We start from the raw sequence: 25,782 nt of genomic DNA, 5'->3' as shown, positions 1-25,782 counted from the left end.
TACTAGGATGCTGTTAAACACCAAGAGGGGACAAAAATCCATCTATCCTTCCAAGCTCACACACAGACACCCAGCAACATAGTTAATTAGGCCTGAAATAAGGCCTTCTTACATAAGCATGTAGGAGGTAAAGGAAAGGAAGGCAGACAAGAGGAAGAGATGAAATACAAAGGAGCTGTGGTTTGAAGCTGCCTACATGCCTATAGGTAGCACTTCTGATTTCTTAGTATTGCATGTCTTATGCATGCTCTACTGTTCACCCTCCCCCACTAGAAGAAAGGTGGCACAGTGACAACTAACCGCAAGCATGCCTGAAAAAGGGAGCCCAAAACTTAACGTGGTAACAGACACACATTGCTATAAAACTCATTACAGAATACACTGTAACAAAATGCACCACGAAAAGCCATTTAAAAAGTAAAATTGAATTCGTACCAAAAAACCCTGCAGGTTGTGGCCCAATAGAAACCAGAAAATCTGGAACAAAGCGATGACTCGTGGCAAAACAAGCTTCATACACTGCCTTATGACACAGAGCAATCCCCCTCAGGGTCAAAACCTTTAGGGATTAAAGTTGCTCTGCTGAGTCTTCTCCTTCTGCATCCCCAGCCCCCACCTTGTTTTCGCCATAATCGACATCTAAAAGCAGCCAGATTACAATAAAGACAAAATGCCGCCGTGGGGGAGGGGGGTTGGTTGGTTGGTTCGGTTTCGGGTTGTTGTGTTTTGTTTTGTTTTTTTTAATCTTTTGATTAGGGTCTGGCCCAGAGTTATACAAGTAAAACCATTTAATATACAGAAGCATATTTTCAGCATATTTTCCTGCTGATGTCACTACATTATCTGCCCAAAAGGCAGTAAGCTGCTACACCTGGATGACAAGTTTTGCTATTAAAAATAACCTGGCTCAAACATGTATTCTCTTCACTTGTTTAATTAACAGCAATGCAAATCATGCTAACATGAGTATATTTAAAATTTCATTTTCTACCATACATCTTTTTCTAAGAGTTTCAGCTTGACTAGCCAACTCTAGAAGGCAATTAATGAGTTAGACTATTTGAATGAGCCTTTTGAGAAAGCTAACAAAATAACTTCTTGTGCTATATGGTTTTAGTTAAGCTGGTAGCTTTTCCCCTACAGATCTATTTTACCAGCCAGTAACACTTCAAAAGCAAACCTGAACTGCAATTTTAATAGTACCCACAGTTTGCAAAACCCATTGCAAGGTACACTCAGCTATAACATCAAGTATATCAATAAAGCAAGTTTTATTTATAAAAAATAAGCAATAACTTTAATATTTAATATGCAAATGTGGAAAGCATTGTCTTATTTATGTAGAGATGCTTTTTTTGTTAAGCAGTACACTATGATGGGTGGCATCTATATGACTAATTAGGAAGGTGCAGTTCCTTAACAGCGAAGTCATACAGGTATACATATCTCTTATTAATAGTTTTTTTCCCTTTCACTTATCAAATACTTATAATGCATTTGATAGTATAAACTAGTTCCATACAGGAAAGCAGGAAAAAAAAAAATGTAGCCACAGTTCAAGTGGGGAAGATTGCTCAGTTTAACACCACTAACATGGTCAAGGGTGTGTAACTTGGGTCCAGATATGCCCTAATAATGAAAGCATTCAAAGCACTTTAACTACAGATGCTAACCCGGGGAACAATTAGCAATTGAAGAGTACTTCACGACAGCACTCCTTTTAGGTATCTACAAGATTGTGATAGCACGCAGGGAGCCAGTGACATGCTTCATCTTAATTCCCTCAGGTTTTCTCTCTAATAAAACAAAGACAGTAAAAGATCACCTTTCACATTCTTTTTTTGATCTGTTTTGCTTGCTGCAGATCTTGAGCATACTTACAGACTCTCAGGCTCTAGAGCTTTTACCCTGACTTAACACACGGTTAAAATGAACAGCTGTGTAATTATAGCTACTTCGAGAACTTTTCGACTGGACTAGAAAGTTTTTATTTCTGAAGGTGACATGTTAGGTCTTCCTATCAGGCACATTCTTACTGGCCAGGAATTCCCTGTGAAGAGTAAGGTCTTCTTGCTCCCCCCAGCCTGCTCAAGGAACCCAGCCCCCACTCGCCGGAGCGCCAACACCGCTGCGTGGCTCAGCTCAGGGCGGCGATCGGGCACTCGCGTCCCACCGCGTCCACATCTGCGGCGAAGACACCGGGGCTGCAACTTAACCCGTTCAGCCCCTCCCCGGGGCCGCTGCGGAGTGACAAAGCACTCCTACCGGGCCTGCGGCCCCCCGGAGCCCGGCGGCAGCTCTCCCACGGCGGGACACCACCGGGGGCAGCGGGATATGGAGGTGGGGAAGGCCCCTCCCTCCCCTCACTGCAAGCTTACGGTTACTTCCCTCTCCCACCCGGGCCATCACGGAGGACGGCTACCGAGGCAGCCGCCGCAGCACGGCGAGCTACGGCGTACGTGAGAGGAGAAAAATCCCCGTATTTTTTGCGGCCGCACGCACGCACCCCCAGACCCCCGGCTCACGGAGGGCAGGCACGCCGAGGGCCGGTCGACTGCGGCGTCACCCCCAGACCCCCAAAGCCTCAAGGCCGCGAAGGAGGCGGCGCGGGGCTGAGTGGAACTGGCCGGGTGTCTCGAAGGAGCCCGCCGCCGCCACCTCAGCGGCGACGCCCGTGGGCGCCCACACCGCCCCTTCCCCGCCACTGAAGCGCCGCGCCCCCCGCCAACGTCCGGGCAGGCCCAGCCCCCGCCACCACCGGGGCTGAGTCACCCCGCGCCGCGTGTACACGTCCTGTCCCCGTCACCCCGCGCCGTTACCTTCCCGGTCACTCCTCCATCGCGGCGGCGCTGCCCGCTCCCACACCCGCAGCTCCGCAGCCGCCACGAGCATAGGGAGCGGGTCGAGCCGGGCCAGGCCGCGCCGCCTCGGCTGGCGGCGGGAGGAGGAGGAGGACGCCCAGGGGAGGCGCTGCGGCCCTCGCGCGTGCGGAACGGCCTCCGCACCTCCGGGAAACGAAGCTGCCGCTGCCCCCGCCCCTCGGCCCGCCCGCGGCGGGGCCGCCGCGCCGCAGGACTACAGCTCCCAGCGTGCCGCGCGGCGCCCTCTCCGCTGGCCCCGCCCGCCGCGCTGCCCTCCGCTCCCCTCCCCGGGCAGGTGGCCGGGCGCAGAGCAGGGCGGGAGGTGCCGCCGCCGCGGCCCCGCGGCCCCCTGGGAGCCGTAGTCCCGCCCCCCGCGGCGCGTGGGCAAGGCCCCCGAGCGGCGGCGCTTCCTCGCTGCTGGCAACGCCCCGCGGCGCTGTGAAACCAATGGCGCCGATTTAACCAACCGGGACTGGCCCGTTCCGCCCCCAAGCTCCCTGCGGGATCCGGAAGTCGTGCTTTGTCAGCGGCAGCAGGGCTGGGGCGCTCGGTGCCGCTGTGGTGCGAGTTTCGCGGTCGGGGCCGGAGGGACCTGCTCGGCGACTCGCGCGAGGAGGGGCCCGAGCTCATGTGCTGCAAGAGCATCGGCGCGGGCTTCCCTGTGAGGAGACGAGTAGCCGGGGTGGTGCCTGCAGATGTGGCGTTGGTCTCTCCTGCCAACTATTGTGCAACGCTGCGATGTATGGGGGGATCTTGCCTTATTAGGTGCGTGCGTGACTGTAAATCAAGACTTACAGGAGAGTAAAAAAAAAGACTACATGCAAATAACTGCAGCAACAAGATGTAGCTATTTACAGAATCGTTACAGCAGGGTTGCTGCTACAGTAACTTTCAAGGCAAACCCCGTTGGCATCTGATGGCTACAGCAGCGCAGCTTTCAAAAGCGTGTGACGTGCGCAGCGCTGGAGCGATCTGAACCGGCCGCCACTGCGGGGCCGCTTCTCGCCCGTGGCGCGGAGTGCGGGTCCTCGGGACCCGCCGTGACCAGGATCCCATCGGACCGTATGTGGGGATCCACAGGGAGAGCCTCACGGTAGCCCCGCTCTCCCGCGGGACCACAGGGGAGGAAGGTTTCCCCGGCTGCCCTGCATGCTCGGCTACCGCCCCGAGGGGTCCGCGGCGCCGGCTGCCTCGGCCTGGGTCCTCCCTGCCACGTCCTCCGCAGCAACGCGAGCACGGCCGGCCGGCAGCGGGGTCCGCTGCCACGGTGACGTGGAGAGGGGCCCGCGGCACTCCTGGCTCCGGTACGCCGGGGACCGCGAGCTCCCGGGACCGTCCCGGCGCACCGCCGGGCTACCCCACCGCGGGCAGGGTCCGGACCAGGCCACGCGGACCCCGCCGGCCCGGAACCCGGTGCTGGCCGCCGCGGCAGCAGAGTGACGGCTGCATCCTCCAATCGCGCTCCCCTCCCAGCCAATGAGCGGAGAGGACGGCCGGGGGGCGGACTGCAGGCGAGCGGGTGACGGGAGGCGGCGCACGCGGCCTTTCCTTTCCTGCGGGCTGCGGAGCAGGCAGCACCATGAAGGCGTCGGGCACCGTAAGTGAAGGCCGGGGCGCGGGGGCACGGCCGGGATCGGGCCGAAGCGGCCGTTGGGAGGGCGGCGGCGCGGGCTTGCGGAGCTCGGGAGCGGCCTTTGCGCGCGGCCTCTGCGCGCCTGAGCGGCCCTACCCGGCCCTTGAGAGAGGCGAGCGGCCAACATGGCGGCGGCGCCGCTCCCGCAAGACGCGTGAGGAGGCCGCGCCGCCCCTAGGCGGGGGGCCGTGATCGGCGGACGGCACAGATGGGCCGGCGGGGTGACTCGCCTGGGCCGGTGGGCTCTTCCCCCTTCCCCTGGGTTGACCTGCTCTCGCCGCGCTGTTTATATGTGGAGCCGCGGTGCCTTCCACGGGGCCGGGCCGCGGCGGGGTGGGGTCAGGCTGGCGCGGAGGGCCTCATGCTGCGGGCGGCGTGTCTTTCGTCTCCCTCCAGCTGCGGGAGTACAAGGTGGTTGGGCGATGCCTGCCTACGCCGAAGTGCACGACTCCTCCTCTCTACCGGATGCGGATTTTCGCTCCGAACCATGTTGTCGCCAAATCCCGGTTCTGGTACTTCGTTTCTCAACTGAAGAAGATGAAGAAGTCTTCTGGAGAGATTGTGTACTGTGGCCAGGTGGGGGATTAAAAACCTATAAAACTGTGAGATTTATAAGGAACTCCAGCTGGTATATGTGGAAGGAATTTATAGGAGGCGGTGTTATTGGGGGTGAGGTTGACATTCATTTATCCTTAAGTTGCTGAGTGACACGTTCAGTATTTTTTCGAAGTATATGTCCAGTAAACTAAAAAGAAACTTAACTTCTCAGCACTTCAAAGTTTTAAACTATGCCACCAGTAAGTGCTGCTGTCTGGTTATTACACTTGCTTTATGGTGGAATACACCTTGCAAGAGTCATCTGGACATTCATAATTCTTGGAAAGTACGTATTTGTATGCTTATGGTCCTCTACTTTGACACTTAAAGACAGTTTTTAGAGCTGAACTCTTGTGTGTATGATTCTTTACACCCTGAGTTACAAAAAATCTTCACTGTGAAATACCAAGGCTTGAATGTAGCTGTGCTGCTGCAGCGAAAAGGAACAAACACTTGGTTTTGACAGTAAAACTCTGGACATTGGTTTCATTAGAGCTCTGAAATATTTATTCTTGAACTTGTAAAATGCTGCTGATGTACTGTCTCTAAGTACTTTTGTGCTCTTGTGTAATTCCAGGTGTATGAGAAGTCCCCTCTGCGGGTAAAAAATTTTGGTATTTGGTTGCGCTATGATTCTCGTAGTGGAACTCACAACATGTACAGGGAGTACAGGGATTTGACCACGGCCGGTGCTGTCACTCAGTGCTGTAAGTACATCTGACTGTTTGAGGTACAAAATGGTAGGACCAGTATATAAGCACAGGATTAAATCTTAAACTGGGCATAAAGCGTGCTGACTTGATCTGTGCTAACTGAAACGCACTGGGAAAATAAAGTGGGGAGTTCCCAGAGAAGTCCGTAGATCTTTATGTATGTGGTACCTTATGCATTACCAATCTTTATACAGCTTCTCTAGCTCAAAATAATCTCACTTCATCTTGGTGTGACTTTCCATAATTCTAGTGACGAGTTTCATGATCTTTTAAGTGCTGTATATATTTCCTGCACTATATTTATTGTTTTCAAATAATTGAGTATATCTTTCAAAGTCTTGTGGAGAGAATGTTTTAGCTGACATGTGGAACATAATAGTCTCTGTCCTTTGGAGAGCAAGTTAAAAAAAAAATAATCATGGAGTGGGTGGGTGGCTGGGGAAGTCTGTGTTGCTCCAAGATCTCGTTGCCTCAGTTCAGAGAGAAGTAAGGGTTGTCCTGATTTCAGTCTGTTTTGTGAAGTACTTGAGGGATAGACCATTTGTATAGCTGATGCTGTTGATACTTGAATCCAGAAGTGTTATGGACACTAGAGGATGCACATAAAAACCCAAAGAATATTGTTCTTAATAATGATATTCTTGTCATGTGTGCAGATATTAAATGTATCTTGTCGCCTTTCAAAAGCTGAAGTGCTGTTGAAAGTGAAATTTAAGGTTCTACATTAAATTAGAATATTTCCTGTTAATTAACATACTGAATGACTTCATAAGAGACCTGAGAACTTAATTTGTCATGATACAATGACTTTGATACCTTTATGTTCAGGAATACTTTTGACAGGTAAGTTTTTTAATAGGTATGTTAAATCTTCATGGGAAACATCGTAAGTACAACAGTATTTCAGCAGGCATACCTTTTATGGAACTAGCTATGGACATCATGATTTGAAGGCAGTGATTTGCACTGCCACAGGGAAGCCATGTGCAGATGGCTTCCTGCTGCTTTGAAAGGCTAATTATGTAGCTAAATATCAATGTATGTTTGTATCACTTGTCAGTTTTAAGAAAAGTAAAGATAACCTTAAATTCAGCCTTTGCTTGCACCTTCCTTTTGGAAGGGAAATTTTTTTGAAATTCAGAAGTTCAGACGTCTTTCCCCAGTAATCATATTTCATTGTTAATTCCGAATCAGTTTTTGTGTGCAAAAAAATGAAATAGTCTCACATAGATTACTCCTTGTATGTGTGTGCCTTCTTGAAATCAAGCAAGAAGAATAAGATGCAATTTCATGGATGAGTGAGGTTATGAGTTCCAGGAAGAATTTGCTGCTGCATGTTGGTTCTGTGATATTTCTGTCATCACTTAAGATATTAAAACGAGTATGATTAAGTAGAGTTGATCTGAAGTTTTAAAAACTGTAGATGGTACTATAAACACTTCCTGAACAGATCATAGTAAGACTTTTGAACTGAAAATGTCTTAGGATTTATTGAGTTCTCTTGTTACAGACCGTGATATGGGAGCGCGTCATCGTGCCCGTGCTCACTCTATTCAGATCATGAAAGTTGAGGAAATTGCTGCCAGCAAATGCCGTAGACCAGCAGTCAAACAGTTCCATGTAAGTGAAGTAACACTGCAGTGGCTGGTGGGTCCTGGTCTGACATTGGACTGGAAGGGGGTAACTTTCTCACCTGGTGCAGGTTTGTTTTGCGGGCAAAAATAAGGAGGGAACCAAACCTACATGTGTAGGTTTGCAGTCAAGACTTTCAATGCTAGAACTGTTTGAAAAGAAGTAAAACTAAACCAAGTAAGTGTTATGTTGCAGAAAACTTGCCTTTAGCAGGCATTTCTTAAAAAAAATAATATTGCAAGACTAAGGCATCTGTTAGCTGCTATGAAGTATATCTAAGCTGTGCATGCATTACTTCTCTATACATAAGTTAGCAGTTAAATATGGCTTAGCTATTTATTGCAAACTACTCTGTTGTTCATCTAATATCTCAATAAACATAGAAACATTTTTTTTTGCAGGATTCTAAAATAAAGTTCCCTCTGCCACACAGAGTTCTGCGTCGCCAGCACAAACCACGTTTCACCACCAAGAGACCAAATACTTTCTTTTAAATATGAAAATGTGCTGTCAACTCTGTGTTGTAATAAAGGTCTTACTTGAACCATTGACTCCCAGTTGTCTTTTGGAAACAGTGTCCTGGATACCTCAGAGTCCCCCTCCCTACTCTGTTTTCTGTAAACTATTGTCAGTCTACTACTTACAGGTACAATTGCCTTGAAGCAGGTAAATGTTTCAGGTGCTGACTTAAATTTCCAAACTAGCCCATCAATAAACTAAAATTTTAATAACCAGCTTTCCAGGCCAAAGTCTATTGTTGAGCAGGTGTAAGATCCCTTCAGCATGCTAAGTAAATACAGTTGAATTCAGAAAGATGGCAGCTTTTTGTGCGTACAGAACTCAAACTTGTCAGCTGTAAAAACAAAGACTTCGTAACTTTGGCTGCTTCAGGTTTTAAGCATTTAAAGCAAAACTTTTAATTCTAACCTGAACCTTTTCAAGGATGTTAGGCACTATTCTGAATCGTGTATGCATACAGAGGTGCCTGCACCTAGAAATTAAAAGTGATGAAGGGTTTGGCAGACTTATCTTTTATATTAGATGAGTTGTTCTGATGAAAAATTTTAAATGCAACCTTTAAGCTACCATATTTACAGTATAATGCCATGGTAAAAAAAACTATTGCTGACGCTGTAGTAAAGGTTAATTTAAAAGGCTGCTTCACACCTAAAGCCATTTTTTACATCTGGTGCCTACTGAAAATTACAGTGTGCTTTGAGTTTTCTGAACCAGAGGTAGGCAGCTTGTTTGATCAGTATACAGGTCTTGCCCAGAGTTAAGAGAACATGCTGTGTTTTGTCTGGCTGCCAGCTTAAAAACAAATGCAGGTGTGAGTAGAGTACAGGGAAAGACTGTCCAGAGAGGGAACTGGGAATGTTTTAGTTTTGGGGTAGCTAGAGAGCTGCAACTCGGCCCTGAGAGGAACTGCCTGTTGATTTCAAGCGAGCCTTGCTTAGGGTAAAGAGGGTGGCCCACAAGAGTTGGACCAGTCAGTGCTACCCCAGCAGCCCCCTGTTCCATCCACAGCCTCGCGGCCCTGCAGCTGAGCTTTGAGCTCATTGCCTCCACAGTGAATCATTTCGGGGAGCTCATCTGGGCTGAACATTGAACATCTGATCTGAAAAAAAGGGGGTTAATTTCAGCAATTTACAATCTCCCAGTTGCAAGGGAGGGGAAACTGTAATGGCAAAGTGGCTGGATGGCCCTGCAGCAGTCCCACCACGGTAATGCCAAAGGGTAGGAATAGGGTCACCAGCAAGACCTTGTATTTTGGAACTTTTTAACTTGAGAAGAACAATTTCACATGACAACGGGCTTCAGGTTTGTCATGGTTTAACCCTGGCCAGCAACCAAGCACCATGCAGCCACTTGCTCACTCCCCCTCACCCAGAGGGATGGGGAGAAGAATCAGAAAGGAATGTAAAATTCAAGGGTTAATAGGTGAAGCAAAAGCCATGCACGCAAGCAAAGCTAAACAAGGAACACAAGGAATTCATTCACTACTTCCCACTTGCAGGCAGGTGTTCAGCCATCCCCAGGCTCCATCATGCTAATGGTTACTTGGGAAGACAAATGCCATAATGCCAAATATCCCTCCCTTCCTTGTTCTTCCCCCAGCTTATATACTCAGCATGACATCATATGGTATGGAATACCCCTTTGGCTAGTTCGGGTCAGCTGTCCTGGCTGTGCCCCCCTCCCCCCAGCCCTCTGGCTGGCAGGGCCCAAAGAACTAACAGTCCTCGATTCAGTATAAACATCACCCAGCAACAACTAAACTCATCAGTGCGGTGATTAACATTGTTCTCACATTACAGCCAAAACACAGCAGGGTACTAACTACTAAGAAGAAAATTAATTCTATCCCCGCTGAAACCAGGCCAAGGTTCCTAAAAAGCATCGCGGCAGGGTGGGAGAGGGCTCGTTACCGGCAGCAGCGCTGCCGGCGCGGGCAGCCGAGGGCATCGCGGCGCGGTGCGGGCGCGGCCGGCCCACGGCTAGGCCGCGGCTGCGGTTCCCTGGGTTAGTCCTCCGGCTTCGCAGCCTCCAGGCCCGGGGCCTGCCGGGAGCGGGGATGCCGCTGGAACGCCGCGCGGCTTGCGGCGCTGCCTGGGGCCGGCTCCCGCGCGGCCGCCTCCCGCCCGCCAAGCGAGCTGCCCGCGGCCCCGCCCGTCACGTGACCCTGGCGGGCTCCCGCCTCCCCGCCTCGCTTGTCACGTGACAAGGGCAGGCGCGTGGGTAGGGCGGTGCCTGCTGCCTCCCTCACGCGGCCGCCGCGCCGGACCCGGAAACCCCGGTCGTTGCGGAGAAGGCGGCGGCACCGCCGGGCGGGATGGGGGAGGCCATCCCGCTGGGCGCACCGGTGCCGGTGGAGCAGGCCGTGCTGGAGACTTTCTTCTCCCACCTGGGCATCTTCTCCTACGACAAGGCCAAGGACAATGTGGAGAAGGAGCGGGAGGCCAACAAGAGCGCGGGGGCCAGCTGGCTGGCCCTGCTGGCCGGGCTGGCGCACCTGGCCGCCGCCGAGAAGGCCTACCACAGCATGACCTTCCTGGGCCAGAAGCTAGGTACCGCCCGGCCGCGCCCCTCGCGCCCCGCGGGCAGGGATCCGCCTCCGGGCCCCCGCCCCTCTGCGGGCTGCCCCTCGCTCGTCCCAGAGGGCGGCGCTGGCGGCGCGGCGGCCCGTGCCCGCTCGCGGCCTGCCCCGGCGTTAGCTGCGCGGGTGTCGGCGGGGAGGGGGTGGCTGCCGTCGCCCTGTGCGGAAATCTGTTGGTGCCCCGGCCTCGGCGAGGGGCGTGTTCGTGCGTTTGAAACGCCGGGGCTAGGTTAGCGAGTGTCCGTGGCCCAAGGAGAAATCGGCCGTGCCGTTCGGGCTGCCCCCGACGGATAAATGGGAGCGCAGGTGGCTGGCAGATCGGTGCATCTCTTTATTGGCCGGTGGGCTACCTACCTGCATTTCCCAGTATTTAGCCAGAGGTGCCTCTGTGCTGGGATGCCCTGGCTGAGATTCTGGCAAAGGCGAGCTCGCTGGGGTGACCAGAGGACTTTTTCATGTCACAGTTCTAGGGCCTAATATTAGAGATGGATATGTGTAAGGACTTGGGGCTGGAGATAGCCTCCTAAGGATTGTTATTGGTGCAGACTCTGCAGGGTCTCAGGAAGTCGGGGCCGTAATCTTGGCTGCTTCTTGCTCTCTCTGTACATGAACAGAAAAATCCCAAACTGGCACAGGATGAGCTGTCATGTTGCCCTCTGGGCAAAGCTGACGATTTTCTCTTTGAACTGCAGACTGGCATGGAAAATAGATCAAGGGATATGCGTCTGATGTGTAATGCAGTAAAACATCGAGAAAATTCTGCTTTGGTGTTTAAATGGTAAATTGGAACTATGCTGTAGAAGATCTTTACAGACAAAACTCAGTCTGTAAGGCAGACTTTAAAAAGTGAATTTGGTGCTTGTAGAAAGGATAAAATTGACAACGGAAGGGACAGAGTTTTGTTTGTTATATACTTCATGAACAACAGCAATAGATGATATTTCATTCTGCTCATGACCTGGGAGGCTACTCTTGTCTTAGTAAGGTAGCTGTTTCCCCGTAACAAGTTCTCTGCCTTCCTGCTTCAAGTTGCTGAGGTTGCTCTTGAACATTACATGCGTAAAATGGATGTGAGAAGGGCTATCCACCATTACAACATTTATAAGCAGTTTCAAAGTGGAACCTAAATTTGGAATCTCAAAGTTCTGCAGATTTAGTCCCTGTGATCCTTGCTCTGCTGCAGCTGTTGAGTACCACAGTGGCACATAAGGGCATGTGTTCATAGAAATCATGAAATAAGGTTAGTACCTTTGTACAGTCTTTTGGTTAACATCGAATTTAAGTATTTTTCACTTTGACCCTCTACTTCTGTCTTTTCTTTTTTTAAATTCCTCAGTGTTGAGCAGGTTGATAGGCACAGATTTCCTCCCCTGCCCAGTTTTAGTTACGGATTAATCTGCACTGTGGTCTCACTGAGATAAACTGTGATTGTTTTCCATTTGAATTCTGGATTATGTTAAGATTGTGTAGGGACAGGAAACTTTAGGTTTGTACACACAAATGTCGCATAGTTCCGATTTAAAGCTTGTGTTGCAAATTTGAGTGCTTTACGATTGAACAGATATCATTAGGGGAATTCTCTTGAAAAGATCTAGAGTTATTAATAGGAGTGGAGGCTATTAAAAATTTCCTGATGACTCGATTGTTCTGACTTACGCAGATAACAGTATTGCCAGGCTAATAGTAGCAAATTTAACTAAAGCCTTCTTTTCTGAAAGGTCATGCCAAAACTAAGGCAGATGTGAGGGAGTTGAAGTTTTGCAGCAGTTGTTGGCTGCTGAGATATGAATTGGGACAAGTCTGACTTGCATGAAATTACCTGAAATGCTTCTGAGTATATGCTATGCGAAATTCAGTTACTTGCAAAATAATATACTGAAATTCCTGATTACAAAAAAAAAAATACACGTTGATCAAACAACAGTTAGGAACACCTGGGGGAAAATAAGCATTATTTAAGCACTTGTATATAAAGTTATATACAATTTTCCAGTATTGCTGTGTATCTTTTCTGTCCCTGGATTTTGGTAATACCTCCATATTTATCTGAACAGGTGGTCAGTCATTCTTCAGCCGAAAGGACTCCATCCGAACCATCTACACATCTCTGCATAATGAGCTGAAGAAGGTGGTGGCGACGGGTCACAATGCACTAGGAGGAACAGCTCCTCACTTGGAAGAGCTGCTTTCTCACCTGTCTGAACAGCTCTGTTTTTTTGTTCAGGCTCGGATGGAAATTGCTGACTTCTATGAAAAAATGTACACGCTCAGCACCCAAAAGTTCATTAACTCTGAGGAACTGGTAAACATTTTGGAATCCATCTTAAGGAAATACAGCTCAAGGTCAGTGCTTATTTGCTGGCAGTAAGTATTCAGACACCTGATCTGTGATAAATGATGTTGAGGTTCAAAGCAAGCCTAAAGACTTTACCGTCCTTTGACTGCTGAGCAGCACAGCCCCTTGCATGAATTCATGCATGAAGTTAATGTTGGTCAGCAGCATCAGATGTGTGGTCTCAAAATATGACTCCTCTGAAGAAGAATAAAAATGGGAGAGTGTTTCTGTCATCATGCTCTAGGAGTAATCTTTCCTGTTCCTTAATTAACATTAGATGTGTTCGCATTCAGCAAAGAGGAAGAATCATTTTTGTTGTGTGTAAGATTTCTTGTGCTTTTTCACTGGGAGTGGAGAGGAAACAAGACTTAATTCCATATGAACTTCAGTAAAATTGATATATAAATGAAACTGGTATTTGTGTGACAGTTTTACTTTTTATACTAGAATATATGTCTGCTTCATTCTAAAAGCTACACCACAACTATCTGGTCTACCTAGTAGGGTTTTACAGTGCTCTGTCATCATTTCTTTTGAGAGGTATTAGAGCCAGCAGAAGGAGCACCTCTGAGTCTTTGGTCCCTGCCATTATGGTTTCTTGAAGTTAAGATCTAATAGTTCCTGTTACAAGAATCTCAGGATGTTTCTAAGTAACTTTGGGGTGGGTATTTCACATCTAACAGATATGAGCCTTCAAAGTGATGGCAGTTTAAAAAAAGAGGGAACAGATTAGATTCTACCTCCTTATTTTAAAGCAAAAGAAGGTGGCCATTGTAGGAAGTTAACTTTCAAATGTAGTTGAATTCTTTCAAATCTTTTGTTAGTGAAGTAGTGTCTAAGATGACGTTTGGGGAGAATATGCTGAAGTAGGTTGGTTGGTTTTTTTTCCCCAGTTACGATTTTTAAGGTGTACATCTAGCAGAAATAATTCAGTGCTGCTTTCTGATATTCCAAATCGAAGCACTGCAGCTGGCTCCTTTTTTTAGGAATAACTTGGGAAAATTGCTATGTAATTTTGTGATTTGAAAATCAAAACTAGTGTATATGATCTTACTAGTGATTTTTTTGTGAACCTGTAGACTATCAGGGCTGTTAGTCTAATACAACATGAAATTTACATATTTTTCCTTGATGTGATAAACATTAAAGAGTAAAGGGAGGTAAGTTGATGGTGTGGGGTTTTTTTCAAATTGATTTATGTTGTACACGAACCATTGCCATCTATTCTGACCATGTCCCGAGTCAACAGCACCATTAAAAATCTGAAAAACAAAATTGATACTTTTGATGAAGTGACTGGAGTCTGTAATATATGAAATGTTTTACTGATAAATGTGCCATTTAAATTAATTTCAGTGACAGGTCTGTGCTTCTAAGGTAGTGTTATAACCTCTTTAAAAAAAATAAGCAGTGTCTCCCTGGGAAAAGAACTGACAATCTTGCTTTGGGTTAATGAGAAATCTCTAAGATAGAGACTTTCTAAGATGCTGTTAGAGCTAATTAAGTAGCTTCTGTGTGGTTCTCCCCAGTCACATATAGAATATTTCTGGAAAAAGTGGGTATAATGATAGCTTCCTTTAGATTCCTCAGATCAGTTTCTGGGGGCTGTTATGTTCATGCGTGCTGTCTGGAAACCTGTTGTGTTTTACAGTCTGTTGACCCTCTCAGGTGAAAGGTCAAATTACCTCATCCTTACCCAGTCTCTTTCCTCTGTCAATATATTCTTCAGTTGCAGTTGAGGATGTATGCCGTTATTTTAGCCAACTGTGCTAGGGCCAGACAGGGCATCTGTTCTGTAGAGAGGTTCTGGCCTTGGTTTCTTTCCTTTACATCTAAAAATAGCTGCTCAGATAACTTAGAGCAAATAATTACTTGCTGATAAAGGAATGGCAGAATTAATTGACTGTCAACAACAGAGTCATATTGTTCGTATCTGAAAAATCATTAACTTTTGAACAGCTTAAACCTGTTTTGGTGATACTTACTGCTGACTTGAACATAGCCAATACTAGACATTTTTCTGTTTTTCTATAGAATACAGCTGGAGAAGTAACTTTTTCTGTGTTTTTTTTAACTGTTGGTTTGGATTGGTTCTTAACTGAAATAATTGAAACAGCATGAGAAGCAGGATCCTTTAAAAGCTTAGTGCAAAATGAATAAGTAACTATTAAACCTATTTTAATGTAATTATTTTGAAGTCTTAATGTTTTTAATCTAGTCAGCATTTGTGTCATCATTTTAGTCAGCATAAATACATGCATGCATGAGTGTTCCATGGAAGGAAGTTAAAAGCTCAAGAAAAATGAGGCTTCTTCATAGTCTGCAAAACAAAACTCTAGCATCCATCTGCCTTTGAGAATGATTAGCTAAAAAAATCAATTTTCCACTGTGGTTTTAAGTTCTTAACACTCTGGTTTATTGAAATATTATAAATCCCTGTCTGTTTTAAGTGATATTGAGCTCAGTCAGATGCTTCTGTGTGTTATGAAACTTAATTACAGCAGATGTGCTGAGTACATTACCTGTTAGTTTGCTCTGCAGCCTTATCAAGCTTCTCAGCTGTGGCCGAGGTGTGTGTTTTTGGATTAAAATGGTTTAGCAAATTCTGCTGTGCAGTGAAACATGAAGATAGGTATGCGCCATGAAGAAAGTAGAAATCTAAAGCTATTCATCATCATGTTAATCCAGGACTTGGCAGTGCTGCATTAGCATACATTTTTTTAATTGCTTTTAAGACTGAAGGATAACCTTGTTTGACTGCAAGTGTGTTGAAGCCACATTGCTAAGTGAGCACTTGATAGGACTATCTGGAACAAATAATGTTGTATATGCTTTTTTTTAACATATGTGGCAGCAAAACTCTGAATACCAGAATCATTGGAAATACATAATGTTGACTATTAACAGAATATTATTTCTAATTGATTCTTGTTCAAAGAAAGGTAAATATGCTCTGGACTTCTCAGCCCACTGAAGTAGTCAGTAATCACTGTATCTGGTATAACAGGTAATGTGATGGTTGCTGACATGTACTGTGTACAGAAGGTGGCTGGTCAACCTAGCCTGTTTGCAGAACATGGTGCATAAACTGATTTATGATATTATTAATTTCATTTTCTTCAAATAAATTTGGACATGTGTCTGAGTAGAAAATCCTTTCAAGACATGTATTGTGGCTGCCAAAAAAAGGAGATGCTTAAAAATAGTGATAAAATTGTCAGATGATTTTCACAAGCCTGAGAATTAATGTTTTGGCAAGATCTTGATGGAAAGTCAAAAAATAGTGAAGGGAGAGAGGATGAAAAGCCTAAAATTCTCATTCTCTCCTCTGGTCCACAATGGAATTAAGTGTTTTGGTTTTGAACCAAGTATTTCTAAAATGGATGTTATGTATTGTGTCCTGGGAGCTGAGGGGAATAATGGAGTTGCTTTTACTCTGTGTGAAGATGAGCTGTTAAAGGTTGGAAGAATTCAGCATAAACTTCTTTGTTTTAAAACAAAAACAAGACCCAGGATATTTTCCTGAAATGAGGGGATAAATCTATCTTAAATGGAAACCTCATGAAGTCTTGTCTTTGAACTATTGGTCGGTCTTTGCTGGAGATTTCTTAAGGAGTCTTAAATGCCTTTTACGGAATGCATTTACTAAAAAGGCCACTTCTGTGTTTGCTGAAGACTCATTCTTTCTGTAACTGGAACAGTTTTGCACAGTTTAAGTATGTATTTATTGATTATGTTGATGAGTTTACAAGTCATTTGAGTATCAAGGGAAGGGGAGGTAGACTGGATCTTTTTTTTTCTGCTGGCATTTAGGAAAAAATAAAGTGAGAAAGCTATAGAATGGATCTATAAAATTCCATTTAATCGAGATTTGTTCTAATGGTAGGATCACTTGTGAATAAGAAGTGCAGTGGTACTTTTACTTGGTAGATGAAGTGTTGTGAGTTTGGGGTGGGTTTTTTAAAACATTTGTTAAATTGAGAGCTGATCTTGACCTGAATTTTTAGTAAGAGAAATCAGTTGTTACAGCATCTTCAGTATGATATGATGAAATCCTGCCAAGTGTTTTTCCCTTTCATTGCTTTTAGTTCACCGAGGTTTGAAGTTTGAGACCTGGCTTATTGGTAAATACAGTTAATCATGGTTCTATTGACTAATTTTCCATCACAATTTTATTGTGGTTTTTTTTTTAAAAATAAAGGCTTGGCTTCCTTATAGCTCCACTGTACAAACAACAAATTTGTAGCAACTCCTTTAATTTAACTTAATGTCTTACTGCTATTCCAGAACTATCAAGATGTGTTTTACCATCAGAAGGGATTTTAAATTGGAACAAAGCCACTTGAATTTAAAGTGTTATAGTAGTTCATGGATCAAGATGAACAGTGATTGTTCTTGAACTGATCAAATAGAATTCCCTTGCTTTGATAGATAAAGGTCTTAGACATGTTGTTGTCAAAAGTGAAGTACTGTATGTTCATTAAAATATTTGCCATAATTATGTTAGAAGAGCTGTTTTTTAAATTAACATTATTTTCTGGTTTACACTTTACTCTGTTTTAATGTTTGGTCTTCTGTCTGTGAACTGACAAATCCTATCTGATTATTTCACTGTTGTGTATAGCAGTTCTCATGTCTTAACTAATGTTGTTTTCTAGATTTCATCATCCAATCCTCAGTCCTCTTGAAAGCAGTTTCCAGCTGGAGGTAGATGTGCTTGCACATCTCTTAAAGGCTCAGGCTCAGATCTCAGAGTGGAAGTTCCTTCCATCACTGGTCAACTTGCACAGTGCTCACACAAAACTACAGACTTGGGGCCAAATTTTTGAGAAACAGCGAGAGACCAAGAAACATCTGTTTGGAGGGCAGTCTCAGAAGGCTGTACAACCTCCGCACCTCTTCCTCTGGCTGATGAAGCTCAAGAACATTCTCCTTGCCAAGTTTAGCTTTTACTTTCATGAGGCCCTTAGTCGACAAACAACAGCATCTGAAATGAAAACTTTGACCGCTAAAACAAATCCTGATTATTTTGGGAAAATTTCCAGCTTCATCCGGAAGTATGATGCCGTCAATGTTTCCTTAATTTTTGACAATCGTGGATCAGAGAGTTTTCAGGGACATGGTTATCATCATCCCCATTCTTACAGGGAAGCACCCAAAGGAGTGGATCAGTACCCTGCAGTGGTGTCTCTGCCCAGTGACAGACCTGTTATGCACTGGCCCAATGTAATCATGATTATGACTGATAGAACCTCTGACCTCAACAGTTTGGAGAAGGTTGTTCACTTCTACGATGACAAAGTCCAAAGCACGTACTTTCTGACTCGCCCCGAACCTCACTTTACCATTGTAGTTATTTTTGAGTCCAGGAAGTCAGAAAGGGACTATCATTTTATTTCTTTTCTCAATGAAATTTCACATTCCCTTAAGAACTCCAAAGCTTTTGCAAGCTTGAAGCCTGGATCCAAAGGGTGAAATACAAACTACTTCCGAGTTGTCAAGGCAGTAAGCCAGCCTTGGTAGAGCTGTAGCTTTCAAGGGTTACATAAATTCGTGATTCTCAGAGTCTAATTAAAAAGGAACCATTATTTTTTAATGTTACAAGTTCCCTTTTTTTTAAGCTAACAGACACTTGAAGAAAAGTATTTTTGGGTAGTACTCAGTGAGACAACTTAATTGTGAGGTGCTAAATGGCCACAGTACGATATTTTTTTTTGGTGTGGTTTTCAGTATGATTTATTTTTTCAGTCCACAACTCTGTTGCCTATATCAGAAAGGAATATATGCACTTTATCTTAGTCTGATCATTGACTGTCTTCTACAGAGTTTATTGAAAATGTGGTGAGGATGGAAGATACTATCTTTTCAGGAAATTGCATTGCTTGACAGGAGTGATTTTTGGGAACTAAGCACTGGTACAAGGGAATACTGAAAAAAGGCGAACCTGCAAGAACACATTTTAAATAAAAATACAAGACTCACAAAAGGCACTACTGTTAATTGTAACTTTGTTTTCAAATGGTTTTAAAAGATAATTGAGGTCTATGACACTCTGTTAAGCACCAGTCTCTATTCTGAACACCCTATGTCATAAAGCTTTGTCATTGCTTCAGAATGCAGGCTGGGGCAAGAAAAGCTGCAGCATGGGCTGGAAGGCCAGTATTCACTGGTATGTTGTAACATTGTGTGTCCAGTACCAGTCTTGGGTCAGATTAACTGAAGGACACAAGCTGAGATTGAGCATGTATTCTGGAAGGAACAGCTCCATGGAAAAAGCAGCAAAGTTCTTTTCAAATTGTGCTTTTGTCTGGCTAACTTGAAAAAAGAAAAAAAAAAAGCACAGTAGGAAATGCTCGTTGTAAATGAGTGATTTTCTAACTTGCTGCTAGAGCCGACCTGGATTTGTTTTCAGATTTTTGTAAGTATATAGTTTTTTCTTTCTGTTCAATTTTAAATAACTTCATGGTTAAGCCAAATAACTTTTGGAATTTGGATTTAAATATATAGCCTATGCAGTATGTTTACCTCATTCTAAAATGTCTCTCTTGCCACTTACTTCTAGACTGCAGGTTTGGAAAAAGTATGTTTTCTAGTTACCCTGAAAGTGCTTTATTTTGGAGATCAGTATTTCCAAATACAATAAAAGGGTCAATTTGGCGGTAGCCTTACATTGCGTGATTCTTTTGACCTAGCTATGCAGTTTGCGAGCGCTTTCATGGGAATTCAGGAGGACTGATATGTACTTGTAGTAAAGTTAGATCCTTAGTTGACATTGTGTAAAGTATAACAACATCATCAGGTTTGTTTTAAAAGGGAGTTTAAGTCATAATGTTGGTTTCTGTTAAGACTGAAATATAAAAGATACCATTGCAGACATGGCTTTTACTGATGCCCTTTCTCTCCTACATGAGATCATGGTGACTTGTCTTGCCTCTTGCTGCAGGTACCAATTTCTTTACAATCACATAAGCATGTTCTGTTCTCAAAATGTGAGCTCTGACTTTTCCACTTTGTACCAAATAGAGCTTTGCTATAATTATATATTAGTCTGTTGTGAGTATCTGTGCTACTGTCTTTCACCTAAAGTCCGTGACTGCAGTATCACTCAAATGTTTAATCTGCTCTTTGCCATTGGAAAATAACAGAACTTGCAAATAAATAAGCAACTGGGCGGTACCTGGTTTTAATGGCATTACACTTTGCAGCTTGAATTACCCTTTTAACAGGACAAAGTTGCAAATGACAGTATTGCCAAAGTTCGTGTGCTTCCCTCTGTCGGACAGTGACCTTGTAAGAACATTGTACTATTGACTTCCTCAATCAGAGTAACAGAAAAGAGGCTGTTGCCAGAATTGATTCCAAGTCTTCAGCAGTGTAATAAAGCGTTATACAAATTCTGCCTGCCTTTACGGTATTTTCCTCTCATATTTTCTGTGGGAAAGGAGACTGGGGAAAAAGAATGCATGTGGTACAGGCACCTTCTTGCTTATTTCTGAGTTGCAGGGGATATGTTGGAAGAGGTGACAGAAATCTGCTGCCCTTCAGAGCAGATCAGCAACTTTTGCCAGTTGCTGAAATGCCTAGAGGTTGTTCCCAGTGGTTTTTATGGAGAGATGACTGTTCAGCAGACTGGGTGGTTTGCTTCACTCTCCTGCCACTGGTTTTGGTGAGTGGTGTCTCTGGGAATGGGGAAGAGATGGTAGGTGGTGTTTCTCTGCAGGGGGAGGTGAGACTTGCTTTGCCCCTTATCAGTGCTGGGATGGTTTGCTGCAGTTTTTTTCAGAGGACCTTAAGGAAGCCACCAGAGGAGCCATCCAACTCATGGGTAAGAATTTCTGAATATTTAGGTTGATGAAGAGCTGAGGGAAGCCACAACCATTACGCTCATGGTGTGAGAAGAGTGGGAATGGGAGAGAGAGATGTACAAACAGTGGGAGAGAATTGGGTGCTGGAGAGAGAAAGTTTTGTGGAGCTGTATCTGGGTTTCAGAGTCCTGGTTTTCAGTCCCCGAGGCTCCTTTAAGATCTCAGCTTTCAATTAATACAAGGTGGTGAGCAGAAAATTGAGGCCGTAGGAAGTGGCTTGAATGAAAACTGCAGGGGTGAAGCTGAAGAGAGGGTACATGAGAATCGATATCAAGTGGTTTTGCAGAGTTGAGGTGTGCTATGACCAAAACTGAAGTGTGCGTGGGGTATGAGTACTTGTGATGAAGGAATGTTTCTAGATTTGTTAGCCCATGCAGACTTGCAGCGCACTTTCTCATTTGGTACTTTGAGGAGTTTGTGTTTTAAATGACAAATAAGGTAACAGGGAGACTTTGAGTTATCTGTGATGTAAAACTGGCTAGGCCAGTAATGAAAACCTGCATGATTAAGGACACGCACACGTATCTGTGGAGTTAGTGAAAGTGACCAGAAACTCAGTAACTGGGAAAAATACATTCATTACTAACTTCAGTACTGGAAAGATTGATCAGTCTTACACGAAAAGAATTGGAGAACAAATGTGCTTTTGCTGAACTGGGTGATATCCCATCTGCCAGCTTTTCCTCTCTGTCAATTTAGCTAAGCGAGATTGAATGTACTAATGTACTTTAAAAGTCTTGTATAAATGACTGCTTTAAGTGCAAGATGTAAAGATGTTTATGATAACATAATGAAAGCCAATGCTTCCAGATGTATTTAAAAGTTTTAGAAACAGGTACTGAGATTTGATGTTCTTGGTGACACTCAGGTTGCTTAGACGAGCAATGTGGAAGCTTGTCTTTTGTTACAAATCTCATACACCTCATACTTACCTGAGTCCATGAGGATTTTGGGGGAACATTTAATTTGGTGTCCTTTGCCTGGAGTGTGAATGTAACAGCAAATGTATTCTCAGGCCTCTTATGTATTTTATATTTATGTCTTGTAAACTGTTTTCTTTTACATGTGGTGTAGAGGTGTTTTTTTTTCTTGAATAAAACATCTTTTCTCCCCCCTTTGCATGAAGACAATGCAGGGAATGTAAACTATTAATATAGTTCGTATTGTGCTGCAGAGGACTGCAATATACACATAAGGTATGTAATATTTGGGGTTTAAGGATCTAAAAGTAACACAAATTCCTCATACCTGTTTGAATACTAACACTCAGTGTTTATTTAATTAACTTGAAAAAAAATCTGTGCTGCAAGTGGAAACAATTTCATGGCCCACTCCCAGTTAATTATTGCCCTGGTCTGCTGCTCTTCATGTATGAGCCTTTTGAGATGCTTGTGATCTTTCTAGTGGTTCCTTGATACCAGTTTTCTGGGGCTTCCTTGTGTACGTGTCTGCAACGCCTGCTGCCGCAGGTGAGCCTGCTGCCTTTTACTGTACTGGGTCCCAGTTTTCTTGTAACCAAGCTTTGCAATCAGAAAATCAGCACCGTGCTATACTTCATTCCTTAAGTCCTGGGTTTTTTTGTCCCTTACCTATAACCCCTCAACTTGCAGTGAAAGGAGTGTCGCACAGCGTGGCTGGTCCTGGGCTCGCGGTTAGCTCAGTGATTACTTCCAGAAGTGCTGGCACTAAGCTAATTAGCTTGGCTGAAGCTTTGGTGTTGCTGCCCTGTTTCTCCAGAAGTCCTGTGTTCAGACTCCCAGCCTGGGTGGATGCAGCTGAGGCCAAGCGCTGCTTATTTGCTTGGGCTCTGCCTGAGCCTCGAGAACAGTTAAGTCAGTGTCCTGCCTGTTGGGGACAACTGTTGTGCTGCTCAGCAGGGGTGGCCTTCACGCTGCAACTGTGAAAAGGCAGGAGCCGTTTATGGGGAAAAGCAGGAGAGGCTCTGGAAACGAGAATGCTGACAAAGGACAGCAATAACATAAAACTTTGCAGAGCAGGCACGCAAAGCAGTAAAATGCAAGATGGAATGGCACTTTGGTTTCCTTTTCCTGTTAGTGAAGGACTGATTTAAAGATCAAGTCTGCTTTGGAGGATAAAGGTAATGGATGCTTTTGCCATTAAATTGTTAAATACTTGATCTTTTTCCTCCAGGAACTGCCTCTTTTCCTTTCTCATGCATGCATGCTTTCAACATGTTGCCTGACTTTTGTGATTGCTACGGAGCTTTTCTGAGAGAGTTTTTCTGTTCAGTTCTCTCATAACTTTCAACTTGGTGTTGCAGCTACTGGGTTTGCAGCAGACTAACAGCTCTCCACCTTGCAGCTGGGACCTGGCCATGCCCTAGCTGCACGTGGCCGTGGCGACAACAGTAAAGTGCAGGAGGAGAGGAAGCAAGTTGGTGCAAGATGGGCTGGGGCAGGTGACAGCTCTGGGAAAGACGGGCAGGGAGAGAACAGGCACAAAAGGACTGCCATGCAGATGGACCACGAGCAGAAGGTTTTCGTTGACCCCTGTGTGTTGCTGGCCTAACTTCATAGGAATCTGTAGAAATTTTATATCCTGTGAAAGCTGTGCTTGACCCCGCCCATAGCTGCAGCTGCTGGTTTTTATGTGGCTACTTTAAAATAACCATGTTATTTCCAGGATGGCCGTGTCCAATCTTTAGGTACCAACAGTCTTGGCAAAGCAGCTGATTTTGGCCAGATGATTAAGACAGGTGTCACTGTATCCCATTATTAGCTGGGGTGGTTAGCTATGAGCTAACATGTGAAGCTTTAGAGCAGTGCAGTGTCACGCTTTTTATCTGCAGCTTGCTGCTGATCAGATAAAGTATTTAGTGGCACTAAATTTTTGGCTCTGTGGTGTACACATAATTTGCTACAGAAGTACTGAGAGTTTTTTTAGTGTATGCCAGTTGAATTCCTGAAGTTAGAGCTATGAAGAACCAGCACTGGGTACTGATCCGGTACTGGGATGCACAACCTTGAACCAAGACCTTTAATTTTCCTGTGGGGAAGGACAGTGTTGTCCTCATTCATAGTGGTCAGAGGCAAAATGAGGACCAGCAAGAGATGCTTAGGGAGGCTGGGGGTGTCTGTGTTAAACTGAAGTCCCAGCCTTTGATTTTGTCTTGGAGTTAGTCCTCTTGGGAACTCGAGCAGAGGAAACGTTATCCCACAGTATGGAATAGTGTGACGGTCTCTCAAGCATTTACATACTGTCTTTGACCGGGGGAATCCAAGTCAACATCTCCCCCCTCTGCATGTTTACACGGATGTTCAGCAGAGCCTCCAGGATTCCCTGCTCTCTCAAGGCTTCCTCTCCCTGGCCCTGAGTCATTCTCTTGGCAAACTGGGGATGAGAAATCAATTGTCTATTTTCTGAGTGGGTGCAGTCATCTGGCCACTGCGTGAGCAGCGGGCAGTAGTGACATGACCACCCTGCTTTCAGCAGGATCGGGGTGGCTGCTGCAGCCTGGGGTTACCTGTCATCCCAGTGCACTTGCTGGGTCTGGTTCTTCAGGGATGGGGACTGATGCTTCTTCAAGGACAAGACTGGGACTGTGTGGGACTCCTTACCACCTGCAAGTAAAACTAGGAACATACAAAACTTGGAGTGAAAACTCGGATTATGAGAGCATGCTTTTTGTCTGGGGGCTCTACATTAGACTTGTGGTGGGAGAACTGAGGCTGCTTTTGCCCCCAGCAGCACAGCTGGCCCATGCCCCCAGCCCTGAGAGATACCAGCACTTGTCAGAGGGATGGGGTGAGAGGTTGGAAGCACTAACAGGTTTAGCCTTATGCTTTTCATCTGGTGCTGCAAATCTGTCTGAACTATTTTAAAAATTTGGCTGGTTGAGCCCCATTCTAGGTGTGGAAGGCTTTTTGTAGAGCTCACCTTGGAGTAAAGCGTGTGGAGATCTGCTGAAGGCAAGATGTATAAGCTGAGTAAAAACTATCTTCTCCTTCTCTCCATGTATCCCTGTCCAGAGAGAGCAAAAACAAATTACATTTGACTGTCATTGGGTAATAAGTTTTTAGGAAAAGCCTGTTCCTCATTTATTGTTACAGAATTGCAGCATTAGTGCAATGAACCAAGTCCCCACCCAACCCTCTAAGCAATTTATCTACACCATTTTGCCTGCAAATTCAATATGCTTAGATGTAGTTTATCATATTTCTATGCTGAAGGTTATACTCTGCACCCAGGCTGGCTTTGCTTGGAGAGCTCCAAAATTTTGTAAGTTGAGTTTTCCCAGCTCAGTGGTTGCCTCAAGCTGACTGACCTGCAGAGTGTACCTCGCAGCAAGAGAAGTGGGAGGCAGATTTTTGAAGTTGTACATTACTCACTCTCTACTACGTATAAAAGTAGATGGGTCTAAGTCTTGGACCAGCCTAGTGGGATTCATGGCAGTATCTAAATTTTCTTGCTATCCCTATAGGCTGAAATGGTGCCCCAGATCCGTTCATCCCCAAACATGTAAGATGCTCAATGTCAATACGCTGTGGTGCCTCAGGCCTATCTCTGTTTAGGAGTGCTCTGTTAAAACTGGCTGCTAGATTAGGAATGGCTCATCCTAGATGTTTCTGACTGAAATGGTAAAACAGTAAAAAAAAATCCTACCACCATCTTATTGATGAGTTTGTAGTATGTCCAAGAAGGAGGTGCAAGTCCAGAGACTGAACTGTCACAAGTTCTCACCATACCTCTCTTTCAAGCTGTTGACCAAAGTATCTTCAGGAGATAATAATACATTAAAAAAATATACATAAAATAAAATAAAATAAATACATAAAAAAAATAATACATTAAAAACATAAGGCTCAAGCATCAGTGTGTAATTTGCTTACCAAGCACTGCAGAACTTACCCATCTGGAAGGTTATTCTGTAACTGCATTATAGGGACTTCATAAAAAAATATTTTATTTTTTTTGTGGTAGCATTTTTTTAGGCACTTGTTTTTATAAGTTATATTTGAAATGAGCCAGATAAGTCTTTTTCCAAAGCTGCAGAGATTCAGAGACTGCGGAGTGTGGGCGTTAAATTCA

General features: G+C 44.9%; 3 protein-coding genes across 6 annotated transcripts in view; 2 read left to right on the top strand and 1 right to left on the bottom strand.

Annotated features, from left to right (window-relative positions):
- The window catches only part of XPOT (exportin for tRNA), a 29,014-nt gene extending 24,862 nt beyond the window's left edge, over positions 1 to 4,152 (bottom strand). For 2 of the 3 annotated variants that reach the window (XM_080390735.1, XM_080390736.1), the window contains exon 1: positions 2,820 to 4,152. In XM_080390735.1, the coding sequence (XP_080246861.1) occupies positions 2,820 to 3,506 (687 nt within the window). In that variant the 5' untranslated portion in view covers positions 3,507 to 4,152. The remainder of the gene's footprint in view (positions 1 to 2,819) is intronic. The other variant, XM_080390737.1, reaches the window with a different exon arrangement.
- A 148-nt stretch (positions 4,153 to 4,300) lies between these two features.
- RPL18A (ribosomal protein L18a) lies at positions 4,301 to 7,980 on the top strand. Its single transcript, XM_080390792.1, has 5 exons — positions 4,301 to 4,458; positions 4,891 to 5,070; positions 5,669 to 5,798; positions 7,315 to 7,424; positions 7,838 to 7,980. Exons 1-5 carry the CDS (start codon positions 4,441 to 4,443, stop codon positions 7,928 to 7,930), a joined length of 531 nt encoding a protein of 176 aa, XP_080246918.1. The 5' UTR covers positions 4,301 to 4,440; the 3' UTR covers positions 7,931 to 7,980.
- Positions 7,981 to 8,133: 153 nt separating this feature from the next.
- On the top strand, positions 8,134 to 20,265 carry KICS2 (KICSTOR subunit 2). Of its 2 annotated transcripts, XM_080390783.1 has the most exons (4): positions 8,134 to 10,504; positions 12,588 to 12,661; positions 12,740 to 12,876; positions 17,527 to 20,265. In XM_080390783.1, the coding sequence occupies exons 1-4, from the start codon at positions 10,270 to 10,272 to the stop codon at positions 18,341 to 18,343; spliced, it is 1,263 nt and encodes a 420-aa protein (XP_080246909.1). In that variant the 5' UTR covers positions 8,134 to 10,269; the 3' UTR covers positions 18,344 to 20,265. The 2 variants fall into 2 exon arrangements, with proteins under 2 accessions (XP_080246909.1, XP_080246908.1); XM_080390782.1 differs by having other exon boundaries at positions 12,588 to 12,876.
- Positions 20,266 to 25,782: the final 5,517 nt, after the last annotated feature.

This window comes from Falco punctatus, assembly GCF_963210335.1.
Source record: "Falco punctatus genome assembly, chromosome: 6".
Lineage (NCBI taxonomy): Eukaryota > Metazoa > Chordata > Aves > Falconiformes > Falconidae > Falco > Falco punctatus.
The sequence above is the reverse complement of the archived record's forward strand: the minus strand, read 5'-3'. Positions and strand labels throughout refer to the sequence as shown.

Excerpts from the sequence above, each read along its gene's own strand:
- RPL18A (XM_080390792.1), top strand. Across the intron at positions 5,071-5,668 it reads AGATTGTGTACTGTGGCCAG|GTGTATGAGAAGTCCCCTCT; the intron begins GTGGGGGATTAA and ends GTGTAATTCCAG. Across the intron at positions 7,425-7,837 it reads CAGCAGTCAAACAGTTCCAT|GATTCTAAAATAAAGTTCCC; the intron begins GTAAGTGAAGTA and ends TTTTTTTTGCAG.
- KICS2 (XM_080390782.1), top strand. The coding sequence starts at position 10,270 with ATGGGGGAGGCCATCCCGCTGGGCGCACCGGTGCCGGTGGAGCAGGCC. Across the intron at positions 10,505-12,587 it reads CTTCCTGGGCCAGAAGCTAG|GTGGTCAGTCATTCTTCAGC; the intron begins GTACCGCCCGGC and ends TTATCTGAACAG. Across the intron at positions 12,877-17,526 it reads TTAAGGAAATACAGCTCAAG|ATTTCATCATCCAATCCTCA; the intron begins GTCAGTGCTTAT and ends GTTGTTTTCTAG.